The sequence below is a fragment of the Lineus longissimus genome, chromosome 7 (genome assembly GCF_910592395.1).
Source record: "Lineus longissimus chromosome 7, tnLinLong1.2, whole genome shotgun sequence".
In the NCBI taxonomy this organism is placed as follows: Eukaryota; Metazoa; Nemertea; class Pilidiophora; order Heteronemertea; family Lineidae; genus Lineus; species Lineus longissimus.
Genome location: NC_088314.1, coordinates 18,323 through 32,249, shown reverse-complemented (window position 1 = coordinate 32,249; position 13,927 = coordinate 18,323). Strand labels below are relative to the sequence as shown.

The 13,927-nt window shown below is 43.3% G+C and overlaps 2 protein-coding genes across 3 annotated transcripts in view; both read left to right on the top strand.

Moving 5' to 3' along the window:
• The window catches only part of LOC135491504 (uncharacterized), a 30,563-nt gene that overhangs the window by 3,312 nt on the left and 13,324 nt on the right, over positions 1-13,927 (top strand). The gene's annotated exons all lie outside the window — the stretch shown is intronic.
• Positions 183-12,331, top strand: LOC135491501 (proline-serine-threonine phosphatase-interacting protein 1-like). 2 transcript variants are annotated; one of them, XM_064777406.1, is made up of 11 exons: positions 183-303; positions 2,960-3,060; positions 3,470-3,544; positions 4,308-4,449; positions 4,829-4,891; positions 5,141-5,236; positions 6,146-6,191; positions 7,110-7,189; positions 9,846-10,041; positions 10,935-11,102; positions 12,126-12,331. In XM_064777406.1, exons 1-11 carry the CDS (start codon positions 268-270, stop codon positions 12,167-12,169), a joined length of 1,047 nt encoding a protein of 348 aa, XP_064633476.1. In that variant the 5' UTR covers positions 183-267; the 3' UTR covers positions 12,170-12,331. The 2 variants fall into 2 exon arrangements, with proteins under 2 accessions (XP_064633476.1, XP_064633477.1); XM_064777407.1 differs by lacking the exon at positions 9,846-10,041.

The window sequence follows — 13,927 nt, the reverse complement described above, 5'->3', positions numbered from 1 at the left end:
CCTCGAAAAAACCCTGGGGGCGTTGGCTTCCGGTGTCCGGTCACGTGTTTCCCGCAAAGATGGGCAACCTCGAGCCAGGGAATACCAGCGCTCTCGGTATTGACAGTGCATCCACTGTACCTACGGCTAGCTTGCTTCGGGTATAAATCGAAATCAACGAGTCCTCCTCGAGGTTACCTGGACTACTTCCGTTCGGAGTATTGAGGATATCACATCATCTGACATGCATGACATGTCTGACATCTCATTTTCAACAACAAATGAGGGATGACTCGAATAACCAAATTTGTGGATGCATTTTGGGTAGGTAAACTGACTTCTTGGTGAGTGGTTTTCTGTCGTGTTTAAAAAGGCAGCATTTTGTTAGATGTAGGGTTATATCATAGATATAGGCCTATGAGTATGATCTAGGCCTTGACCTATCAACAAAAATAATGTCGGCCATATTTTCACAGGCAGCGTAAGTTTACCATGATGAAATTTACCATAACATAAAGGTCATGTTTTAAATCAAATCATCACAAAAATTATTCAAAATATCATGAACATTGAAAGGTATGGACAACTTCAAGTAAATTGCTTGAATAAGCTGGTAGGCCTAGGCGAATTACTGTCGTTTCGCTACATTGCCAGTTCGCTACAAGTCGTTTCGCTACATGTGGCGGTCGTTTCGCTACATGGTAGGTCGTTTCGCTACATGGGTGGAGTCGTTTCGCTACATGATGGGTATGGTCGTTTCGCTACATGGAGGACGTTTCGCTACATGGGTGGAGACGAGCGAGCCAACGCAAAGGCCTCCAAATCTGCGTTGGAGTGCGTTTGAATGACCCCTGTCAATCAATAATAAGTACGTATACACGGATACAGACGGTTGAGCGAGCAGGGTTTCCCCCAGAGGGGGGGCAAGGGGGGCAGTTGCCCCCCCTAAATTGTCCAAAAACAGGCAAAATTTGTTGTTTTGACCAGGATTTTCTGCAAAATTATGGTTTTGCCCCCCCTTGAATTTATTTCTGGCAGAAACACTGGCGAGCCAACGCGAAGGCCTTGCAAAGGCCTCCAAATCTGCGTTGAAGTGCGGTTGAATGACCCCTGTCAATCAATAATAAGTACGTAATTGAGCGAGCCAACGCGAATGGATGTCTATGAGGTTACTGGTCCATTCAAGTGCGAACAAACTCTCAACAACTGTTCTGTCGTTATCTCCCCGTCGCTGTAATCGTCCCATGCCTTAAAGATTCGTCTTTGAAGCGCAACGTACTTCTTTCGCTGTATTCTGCGCAACTTGCCCTCAGAAACCAGCCGTACCTGAAGATGCGCAATTTGCGCTTCTGAATTCAAGAGGTTGATCAACTGGTAGAAAGGGAGTCCGCTGCGTCCTCCGGCCCGTCTGTTTATCGCGTTATGCCACCCCTCGACGTCATTGTTCGTCCGTATGGGTGACATGTACACGCTCGGGCCTAACTAGAATACATGTATTTTTCTAGTGGGTGCCGACCTCTGATCTAAACACTACTTCACTTTAAAAGTTCCGCTTGGGCTTCGCGCCGCTCGCGGTGCATGGGGGCTTCCGCCACCACATAGGTTGCGATTTTTCTAAGGTATCCATGTAGCGAAACGACTCCACCCATGTAGCGAAACGTCCTCCATGTAGCGAAACGACCATACCCATCATGTAGCGAAACGACTCCACCCATGTAGCGAAACGACCTACCATGTCGCGAAACGACCGCCACATGTAGCGAAACGACTTGTAGCGAACTGGCAATGTAGCGAAACAGCCTGATACCGGCCTAGGCTATAGGCCTATTTTACTTTTATGCGATGGTAAACATAAAACAAACGTTGCCTGTGAAAAGGGTCGTTTCAAAATGGCCGAAATTTATTTTCGCAGGGTGTCTATCCCAATATATGTTATGTACAATGTAGATAATTAGACGTGAAGTTTAAACAAATTTGTATTCACCATCAATAGGCCTAACTGCACTACGGCGTTGTGTATAGTGGATTTCTATTTAACTGGACCACCAGTAAATACGAACAGCATACCCCTTTAAGTAGGATTTACTGGGAAATGGTTATCAACCAGGAAGTGACTGGATAACCTTTTGATTTGGGTAAGAATTAATTGATTCTGGGATACCCAAATTACCCATTCATTCATCAAGGGAGGGTTATTTGTCACCCCCCCCCCCGTCACTCAGTGGAGCGAAAGAGGGATATGAAAATACCCTCCGTCCGGCCACTTGTGAGCGCAATATCTGAAGAAGTCTATCTAAGCGACCTATCTAAGCTGGGTACATAAAGACATTAGTAAGAACCCTATCGAAAAGTAGGTCACCGCATCAATATCCAGGATGGCTGCCACCTTCTTGCAAGTTGGCTGCCACCTTTGCGAGTGCACTTGTGAACGCGATATGGACAAGACGTCAACTTAACAAAGCCAAATTTGGTGTGGGCGCATATACTGTAGGCATAAGTAAGAACCCTATCAAAAAGTAGGTCACCGCATCAAAATCCAAGATGGCTGTCATCTTATGTGTTGTAATCTTGTGAGTGCACTTGTCAGCGCAAACACCCTTCAGCGACAGGGGGCCTGGGCATGATGCTTGTTTAGCTCAGACCATCTGATCCTTATTTATAGTTTATTTCTTTGTTGTTACTTCTGATTCAGAAATTATAATAGGGCCTCTGTGTAGTTAGCCTATAGATCACAGAGCAAAGAAAATGACCTAATTCATGGGAAGCCCAGTATGTTTCATTGTTGCACTTGCAGTATTGATAATAGTATCACATAATGAAAATTCATGATCGAGGAAGTCATGTTTTGACCAGATTTGCTTTATGTAAGTCACGTATTCAGGCAGGTTTGTTGTTTGTTTCTGATTGAGCCTCCACTTCCACTCGCTCCATGTCAAATGTTCATGATGAAAGGCCATATCACTTGGTTTTATATTTACAGGGCACAGACTTCTGTAGCACAGCCGGATTTGATGTGCTTCATAAACGAGTGAAGGAAGGTCGACAAGTCTGTAAAGACCTAGAAGAATTTCTCAAGCAGAGGTAAGGTTTCTTTATGATAGGAAGGTTGAAAATGAGGGAATGTCTGTCAAAAAAGAATGTCTTTTTACTTGTCTCAGCAAATCTGTATTAGATGGGTAATGGATAACAACTGACCCAGCTTGACCCTCAATGTGTTTACATTGCTAAGGTTTACAAACAACGCGCATCAATCTCTTGACGAAAACTACAGCATGCATTTGTATGCAATCTTCCCTGGATTTGCCTGCATCTGATTTATGGTAAACCAATCTACAAGAGCGCTACCGTCAGCCTCCAAAGTGCGTTTTATAGTAGTGAAATTTTTATGAGAATATGAAACTCACTTACTGTTTAGATCTTTAAGAGAGGCCATAATTACGGTTGAAAACTCGTGGCATGTCATTAATGCATGTTAAATATTTCTTTTTAGAGCTAAGATTGAGGAAGATTATGGAAAGGCTCTGTTGAAACTGTCACACACAACTGGAGGCAAGGTTGAGATTGGGTAAGTAAGAAAGAACTAGAGTCATAACATATCTGTAGAGGGTAAAACAAACTGGTCTCCCTCCTCCTCATAACATATCTGTAGAGGGTAAAACAAACTGGGCTCCCTCCTCCTCATAACATATCTGTAGAGGGTAAAACAAACTGGTCTCCCTCCTCCTCATAACATATCTGTAGAGGGTAAAACAAACTGGTCTCCCTCCTCCTCATAACATATCTGTAGAGGGTAAAACAAACTGGTCTCCCTCCTCCTCATAACATATCTGTAAAGGGTAAAACAAACTGGTCTCCCTCCTCCTCATAACATATCTGTAAAGGGTAAAACAAACTGGTCTCCCTCCTCCTCATAACATATCTGTAGAGGGTAAAACAAACTGGTCTCCCTCCTCCTCATAACATATCTGTAGAGGGTAAAACAAACTGGTCTCCCTCCTCCTCATAACATATCTGTAGAGGGTAAAACAAACTGGGCTCCCTCCTCCTCAGTCATAACATATCTGTAAAGGGTAAAACAAATTGGTCTCCCTCGAACTCGTCTACCTACTGAGATAAACAACCATTAGATCTCTTCTGATTGGTCAATACCTGATTGGAAGTGCCAATTCCTGCTTGAGGAACGGGCTGAATATCGCTGGTGCCTTCAAGATTTGTTTACAATCTTGATAACCAGAGAAAGAAATGTTGCACTGCTATGACATGTTAAAGGAAAAATAACAAGTGCGATCGGTGGAAATATTAATGCCATGATAATATCCCGATTGCAGGACTTCGAGATCATCATGGGAGAATTTAAAACAACAGATGGAGCGAGTATCACAGGTTCATATTAACTTGGGTATGACTATCATGGAGCAAGTCACTCGAGTCAACAGTCTTGTCGAGAAACATAAGGAAAAGAGGAAATTGGTGAGTCACAGTATCTCCAGCAGCAGCCACGAGTCGAGAAGATGCCAAACTTATCATTGCTTTCATTGTATTACATTTTGTTTACTTGTACATATTCACGCCACTTCGGAAGTGGCGAGTCATTTTACACGCTGCAGCATGTTGAAAAACTGGTTTCATGGCACCAGGATGCATTGCACTATGACAATCACAGAAGCCATCTGGAAACATTCCAGAGCAGAGTCCGGTTACATCGAAAAGGATGTCTCTTTTTTTATGTGGTTGTATTTATACAAGAATTTAACTGTTGATATTTATCAGGTCTCATTACTGCTCATTATGTCTTATGAAATGTTTGATTCGGTTGAGTGAATGTCTTTTAAATATTTTGATTTGACAGATTGAAGAAACTCTAAAGAAGTACCAATCTGCAAAGAAGTCACTGTATAGAAAAACTCAAGATGTAAGTACCGGTACTTAGACTTCCATGAGGTGAAATTGGCTTAAAAACAGGGAATTATGTGATGCCATCATGTGGCTCACCCTCCTCACTTGGGAAAGACAAATGTTATCTCAACTGAATGTCTGCTTCCTGTAGTTCTGGTCAATTCAAAGCTCTCAAATACAATCATTACCTATTCGATTGGTAACTTGACTTCCTTCAAAGCTCATGATTGAGTCTCAAGTGAGCTACTTTCTCTTGATGTTACAGCTCAAGAAAATGTACGAGTCAAAATGTGGAGATGCAGATCTGGCTGAGAAGTTGGTGAAAAGTTCGAGTACCTTACCCCAGAAGGAATTAGATAAGGTAAAAGTTTGAGTACCTTACCCCAGAAGGAATTAGACAAGGTAAAAGTTTGAGTACCTTACCCCAGAAGGAATTAGACAAGGTAAAAGTTCGAGTACCTTACCCCAGAAGGAATTAGATAAGGTAAAAGTTCGAGTACTTTACCCCAGAAGGAATTAGATAAGGTAAAGTTCGAGTACCTTACCCCAGAAGGAATAAGATAAGGTAAAAGTTCGAGTACCTTACCCCAGAAGGAATTAGATAAGATAAAAGTTCGAGTACCTTACCCCAGAAGGAATTAGATAAGGTAAAAGTTCGAGTACCTTACCCCAGAAGGAATTAGATAAGGTAAAAGTTCGAGTACCTTACCCCAGAAGGAATTAGATAAGGTAAAAGTTTGAGTACCTTACCCCAGAAGGAATAAGATAAGGTAAAAGTTCGAGTACCTTACCCCAGAAGGAGGTAAAAGTTCGAGTACCTTACCCCAGAAGGAATTAGATAAGGTAAAAGTTCGAGTACCTTACCCCAGAAGGAATTAGATGAGGTAAAAGTTCGAGTACCTTACCCCAGAAGGAATTAGATAAGGTAAAAGTTCGAGTACCTTACCCCAGAAGGAATTAGATAAGGTAAAAGTTCGAGTACCTTACCCCAGAAGGAATTAGATAAGGTAGAAAACACTTCAGAAAGTTTTATTCATGGGATCTTAATGACATTGCAACATTGTCCAGAAGAATGGTTCTGAATAAATTTTGTCAATTGCTACCTGAAAACTCCTTTGCAATAAGAGTAAGAGTTCAGCCTTTTCAACAGCACTGTACCAATCAGTAAGTGCAAGCGCAAGGCACTTGCAGCATCGAAGGATCTTTCATTGGTCTTTGTTTGGAATAACTAAAGGTAATTTACCTTTAAATCTGACTTTTTCTTATTCAGCTGTCTGCAAAGCAACAAAAAACAAGACAAGAGGCTGACAAACAAGGTAACACTTGACATCACAATCTTGCCTCATAGCAAAAAGCATATTTTGGTGGGTCCTTTGGCCAAGAACATTTTTGGGACTTAAAAAAACAAGTCAAAAAAATATTTGGACTTGAAAAATCTTTTCATCTGTAGCATGACAAATTTGCTGCAATCAATTTCTGAACAGAAATCATGGCAGCATTCGTCTTTTCAGTTCTCATCATTCCACGTTTTAAAATGCTCCAATGTGTCCGGTGATAAACGCTGCCTGACTATGCAAATCACATGATTGATTGCTGTTGGTACCCAGCATGTCTAACACTGACAGGGCTGAATGATGAAAAAAACAGGGACAAATATTGATTCAAAAAACTTTGTAAAATGCGGTTTATTAGTTTTCAACTGATAGTAACTGCCTGTACAAAGGTTTTCAAATGGATTCTCATGATAGCCACTGTCCGTGGTGTAATGATAATCAAGAGAGCTTTGTGCCGAGGTGTTTATTGCCGGGTTAATTGGAGACACGGTCGCGACCGATTTCGGCAATTAGACCTTTTGGTCGGGTTAGAGAGGTGAATTTTGTCATTGGGACTGCCCAATCCAGTGATCGTGGTCTGAGTACCAGGGTGGTCGTGTTATTTGGGGCCTTATAATGGTAATTAGAGAGGAAACCATGCGGGACCGACGATTCTTGGTCTTCATAACGGGGTGGTCGCCGACTGGGGTTCTACTGTAGGAGTACCATTGAAAAAACAGGATGTGCAAAATCTGGATACAACAATTTTTAACCAGGATGGTAGGACAGGAACTCCAATTCCCCCTTTTATTAGTCAGTCTTGTGAGAGTTGACAACTGTTGAATCATCACCTAACAATTAGCACACTTTACACCTACCTCAATATTGAATTGAAAAGCTTGGGAACTTGTTTTTTTCAAGATGCGGCATACAAGACTTCAGTAACAAACCTAGAGGCAGCACGAGTACAGTGGGAGAGAAGTATGACTCAAGCTTGTGAGGTAAGTACTGGTAGAATTCCATTCAGCAATAGTCCTACCTGCATGACTTCAGGACATAATACTCATAAAGGTTTCTTACCTCATCGGTTCACCAAGATTTTTGTTCGGTTCTTGGCTGATGAGGTAGACCTCCATACCTGTTGGTTGTGCCATCAGCCTCTTCATCTAAGTGGACCTCTATACCTGTTGGTTGTGCCATCAGCCTCGTCATCTAAGTGGACCTCCATACCTGTTGGTTGTGCCGTCAGCCTCTTCATCTAAGTGGACCTCCGTACCTGTTGGTTGTGCCAACAGCCTCTTCATCTAAGTGGACCTCCATACCTGTTGGTTGTGCCATCAGCCTCTTCATCTAAGTGGACCTCCATACCTGTTGGTTGTGCCATCAGCCTCTTCATCTCAGTGGACCTCCATACCTGTTGGTTGTGCCATCAGCCTCTTCATCTAAGTGGACCTCTATACCTGTTGGTTGTGCCATCAGCCTCTTCATCTAAGTGGACCTCCATACCTGTTTGTTGTGCCATCAGCCTCTTCATCTAAGTGGACCTCCATACCTGTTTGTTGTGCCATCAGCCTCTTCATCTAAGTGGACCTCCATACCTGTTGGTTGTGCCATCAGCCTCTTCATCTAAGTGGACCTCCATACCTGTTGGTTGTGCCATCAGCCTCTTCATCTAAGTGGACCTCTATACCTGTTGGTTGTGCCATCAGCCTCTTCATCTCAGTGGATCTCTATACCTGTTGGTTGTGCCATCAGCCTCTTCATCTAAGTGGACCTCCATACCTGTTGGTTGTGCCAACAGCCTCTTCATCTAAGTGGACCTCTATACCTGTTGGTTGTGCCATCAGCCTCTTCATCTCAGTGGACCTCTATACCTGTTGGTTGTGCCATCAGCCTCTTCATCTAAGTGGACCTCTATACCTGTTTGTTGTGCCATCAGCCTCTTCATCTCAGTGGACCTCCATACCTGTTTGTTGTGCCATCAGCCTCTTCATCTAAGTGGACCTCCATACCTGTTTGTTGTGCCATCAGCCTCTTCATCTAAGTGGACCTTCATACCTGTTGCTGGTGCCATCAGCCTCTTCATCTAAGTGGACCTCTATACCTGTTGGTTGTGCCATCAGCCTCTTCATCTAAGTGGACCTCCATACCTGTTGGTTGTGCCATCAGCCTCTTCATCTCAGTGGACCTCCATACCTGTTGGTTGTGCCATCAGCCTCTTCATCTAAGTGGACCTTTATACCTGTTGGTTGTGCCATCAGCCTCTTCATCTCAGTGGACCTCCATACCTGTTGGTTGTGCCATCAGCCTCTTCATCTCAGTGGACCTTTATACCTGTTGGTTGTGCCATCAGCCTCTTCATCTCAGTGGACCTCCATACCTGTTGGTTGTGCCATCAGCCTCTTCATCTCAGTGGACCTCTATACCTGTTGGTTGTGCCATCAGCCTCTTCATCTAAGTGGACCTCAATACCTGTTGGTTGTGCCATCAGCCTCTTCATCTAAGTGGACCTCCATACCTGTTTGTTGTGCCATCAGCCTCTTCATCTAAGTGGACCTCCATACCTGTTTGTTGTGCCATCAGCCTCTTCATCTAAGTGGACCTCCATACCTGTTTGTTGTGCCATCAGCCTCTTCATCTAAGTGGACCTTCATACCTGTTGCTGGTGCCATCAGCCTCTTCATCTAAGTGGACCTCTATACCTGTTGGTTGTGCCATCAGCCTCTTCATCTAAGTGGACCTCCATACCTGTTTGTTGTGCCATCAGCCTCTTCATCTAAGTGGACCTCCATACCTGTTGGTTGTGCCATCAGCCTCTTCATCTAAGTGGACCTCTATACCTGTTGGTTGTGCCATCAGCCTCTTCACCTCAGTGGATCTCTTTACCTGTTGGTTGTGCCATCAGCCTCTTTATCTCAGTGGACCTCCATACCTGTTGGTTGTGCCATCAGCCTCTTCACCTCAGTGGATCTCTATACCTGTTGGTTGTGCCATCGGCCTCTTCATCTAAGTGGACCTCCATACCTGTTGGTTGTGCCATCAGCCTCTTCATCTAAGTGGACCTCTATACCTGTTGGTTGTGCCATCAGCCTCTTCATCTAAGTGGACCTCCATACCTGTTGGTTGTGCCATCAGCCTCTTCATCTCAGTGGACCTCTATACCTGTTGGTTGTGCCATCAGCCTCTTCATCTAAGTGGACCTCCATACCTGTTGGTTGTGCCATCAGCCTCTTCATCTAAGTGGACCTCTATACCTGTTGGTTGTGCCATCAGCCTCTTCATCTAAGTGGACCTCCATACCTGTTGGTTGTGCCATCAGCCTCTTCATCTAAGTGGACCTCTATACCTGTTGGTTGTGCCATCAGCCTCTTCATCTAAGTGGACCTCTATACCTGTTGGTTGTGCCATCAGCCTCTTCATCTAAGTGGACCTCTATACCTGTTGGTTGTGCCATCAGCCTCTTCACCTCAGTGGATCTCTATACCTGTTGGTTGTGCCATCAGCCTCTTCATCTCAGTGGACCTCTATACCTGTTGGTTGTGCCATCAGCCTCTTTATCTCAGTGGATCTCTATACCTGTTGGTTGTGCCATTTGCCTCGTCATCTCAGTTTACCTCCATTCCTGCTGGCTGTGACAGTTCTCTCCTATATTGCCAGGTGTATCAAGCTTCTGAGGAGGAGAGGATGCAGTTTATTAGGAATGAGCTCTGGTTCCATTTGAATCTGGCTTCCCAAGCAAGTGTGGATGACGATGAAGCCTGGGAAAGCGTTCGGATGACATTGGAGAATTGTCAACTGGATCAGGATTTGGTAGAGTTCATTGACAATAATAAAACTGGCTCAGAAAGACCTGGTGAGTAGAAGTCTATTCCAGGGTGTTCCCGAAAGACATTTTGGCTTAGCGGGCCATCCAATCAAGGTTAAGGTTTTACCATAATTCATGAATTGGTCCATGGTACAATTTATGCAAGTTGCTGGAAATTCGCCTTCAATCACAATCCAAGGGATTCTCCCTGGAGCACCCAGCCCATTTTGAAATTCGCCTTCAATCACAATTGAAGGGATTCTCCCTGAAGCACCCAGCCCATTTTGAAAATCTTCATCATATTTTCAAGATGCTACTAAAACTGGTGCACCAGATTTTAATGGTATTGAATGATAAACATAGTGTACAAAAAAATTACTTAAAATACCAGATTTAGGGAAATATGGCCGAAGGCTGGAATAGACCTCCTGAAATGTAGCGCAAAACCAATCACGGCCGTCATGTAAGCAACGGTATTTTCAGACAATGATAACTGTGTTGGGGTAACATCAATCAGGCCATGGTAGCGATCCCTGGTGTAGATACTGTAGAACCAAATATTTTCGCTGCATGAAATGTTTGCAAATGACAAACGATGTACATATTCTCGGCAGTCAAGAATTCGTTTTCAAAAAAAATTTAAGTTGCCTATTTTGACCTGAGCTCTCGATAGTGTAGGCACTGAAGTGTAGGTTAAAAATCACTTGTTTACTAGCTGAGATCGATATACGCCATACGGGCCTATAGATGCAAACATGGCAATAATGACATAGAATTCTTGCCTATTTGCAAGAGATTTGCGCGGCAGGGATATATTCGTGAGCAAGACCTACTTGCGAATTCGCGAAAATATCCTGCACGCAAAATCTTTTTGTTCTACAATATGATTAGTATTGTGGTTATTATTTCAAATGCATAATAGGTGTCTCTCTGTATTTCAGCTGCAGTATTATATGAAGACTTTTACGACTCATCACGCTCAAGTAGCGACTCCAGTGCTAAGGCTGGCTCCAAGTCTACCTTCACTCATGCCTTTCAGAATGTTGGCTCAAAATTCACTAAGGGTCACAGGAGAAAGGATTCCTATGGCATCACTCCAGAAGTTCTTGGTGGGTAAACATTGAGGCCTTCAAGCTAGTAGGATTATAAAAAGAGAATTTCAGGGATACCCGGATGCTTGTACCAGGATTCAAAATTGGCCCATAAGCCTTTTGCTGTGGGTGACGTGCATCGCATGTTGTGCAGGTGACGTGCATTGTACTTGGTCACCACCTCTCTAAATACGCCAAACGCACTCGGTAATAATTAGTTTTATCCTGATAGTATTGATAGTGACACTTTCAAATAGTTTCGACCATTCAGTTAGAAGTTAGCTCCAATGTTTATTATTGGTATCGACTGTCAGCACGTGGCGGCGCTGCCCAAAAAATGACTACCGCAGCGAAACAGTTACAAGAGGGAAGTTTGTTTCATCACAAGGGAGCTTCATAGCCTAGTGGTTAACACTGCTGGCCACCGCGCAAAAGGGCCCGGGTTCAATCCTGGGGAGAACCCAGGGCGGACTGGCGTGGCTTTCAAGGAACTAAACCTCCAGGCTCTTTACAGTCCTTCGAATGAGACTTAAAACCGAGGTTCCTTGTATCTGGTCCCTAAAGCACCCCTTTCCTTCAACGTTATGGTCAGTAAAGCACCCCTTTCCCTGTAGTTCCTGGTCCATAAATCCTACCTTTCCCTGTAGTTCGTGGTCCATAGAACAGCCCTTTCCCTGAACGTTATGGCCAATAAAGCACCCCTTTCCAAGATCTTAATGATTTCCCCTTTCCCTGTACTTTTCTTGTATGTGCAGGCACTCCCATAAATTACCTGAGTAGGTGGGGGGGGGGTGGTCAGTCATACATTTACTTTTTGACTCACCGGTTGGCAGCTTATAGGATTCTTTGTCTGCCATCCATTAGCAGAGCACGTAACCCCTCGGGCTAGGTGGTTGAAATTTGGCATGATGGTGGTTAAGGGCAGTACTCATGCAACTCCTTTAAAAGACCCTCTCTGGGCTTGTGTTAGCTTCCAGCAGGTACATGTAAAATTGTATTTCATTAATTTTTCCTCAAATGTTTTTTTTCTCTCTCTTGCAGATGAAGGACTGTATTCACAAGTTGGTGACATTTCCCCTAAATAAACTGCTGTCTGAAGTTCCTTGTGTTCTGGTGGCAAAGTGTAGGGATGGGGCCTCCTTTGTTATTTCTAGTATTCTTGCATTGTATTTATTCTTGATAGTATATGTTGTGAAATTTACCCAACACTTGTATGCCCTATAATAAATGTTCGTGTGTGGAAATGAGCACATTGTCTGTCGTCTTTAAAGATTATCCAACCCTTTCCCAAGATTCTGTAGTCGTGAATCAACCCTTAACCTGAAATGGAGAATGCTTTGGATAAATGGCCATGTCACAACCACATCTGACCACGGAAGTGACACTGATCTCAAATCAAATCTGGCCATGTCACAACCACATCTGACCACGGAAGTGACATTGATCTCAATCAAAACGGGCCATGTCACAACCACATCTGACCACGGAAGTGACATTGACCTCAATCAAACGGGCCATGTCACAACCACATCTGACCACGGAAGTGACATTGATCTCAATCAAACGGGCCATGTCACAACCACATCTGACCACAGAAGTGACATTGACCTCAATCAAACGGGCCATGTCACAACCACATCTGACTGACTGAGTGATGAAAAAATTTCTAAGTATAAACATTTTTTTTTTACAAAATTTTTTTTTCCCTCAAAATGAACCAACATCACCAAAAACTGCAGTCCCAAAATTTTTTTGATTTTGAAATTTTTGAAAAACTGCAGTCGTCGTCCGTCGTCGCTTTTTTTCCCCCTCAAATTGCACCTACATCACCAAAAACTGCAGTCCCAAAATATTTTTGATTTTGAAAATTTTTCAACTGACTTGAGTGATGAAAAAATTTCTAAGTACAAACATTTTTTCTTTGGACAACATTAGGACACTAGACCTCGCATTTCCCCGTCCACAAAGTCAAAGGCCACTTCGAAAACCTTCAAAAAAGGGGCAAAAAAGCCCGTCCACTCATTGATCAAAATCACCCATCAAAATATATTTCACATATATGTCACAAAGAAATGCCAGCCCACCAAACTTAGAGGGCCACTGTCCACACTTTCGTTCACAGTTACACCTACCCAAAATAGCTCGTAAGGAAAGTGGGACTTGAGCCGTGGTGGCATAAAAGTACATAGGGATTTGAGGCAAGAAGTACGGTAGAAACGGGAAAGGCCATCAGAATTATTTTTTTCGGGGCGGGACGTCTTATTAAGTCGGGGGGACGACTTACGAAAACGAAAAATTAAAAAAATAATAATTTTGTTTCATTTTTATTATCTCGGGGGGGGGGGGGGGGGCGAATGAAACAGATTTTTTTTTCAAATTTTTTTTGTTTCGTTTTCGTAAGTCGTCCCGCCCCGAAAAAAAAATGTCGATGTCCTTTCCCAGTCATTGTTCCTTTCGGATCTGTCGAGCCTCTTCAGAAATAGCGGATGTCCACGACTGAATTACTTTTAAATCAAGATCATCCTTTTGACTTTTGTTCACCGTAGTATACGCACCCTCAGTGACCACTATCATCTCAAGGGAGTATTGGGAGCAACAAGCATTTCTTCAGTGTAAGAAGAAATACGAGAGACAGCGGCACCAAGGGTGGGGCGGGTGGGTGAAGGAAACCAATAAGATGGGACTTAATTAGCTGGCTCAAACAAACATGAGAAACTAAATGATTTAGGGGCAACAAATCCAGAGCACCTAATATATCTAGCGGTATGGAAGATGGATTGATGCCTAGCAATTTAGGCTCGATCTCATATTACCCTGTCACCATTCCAAATAGGAAACTCTGG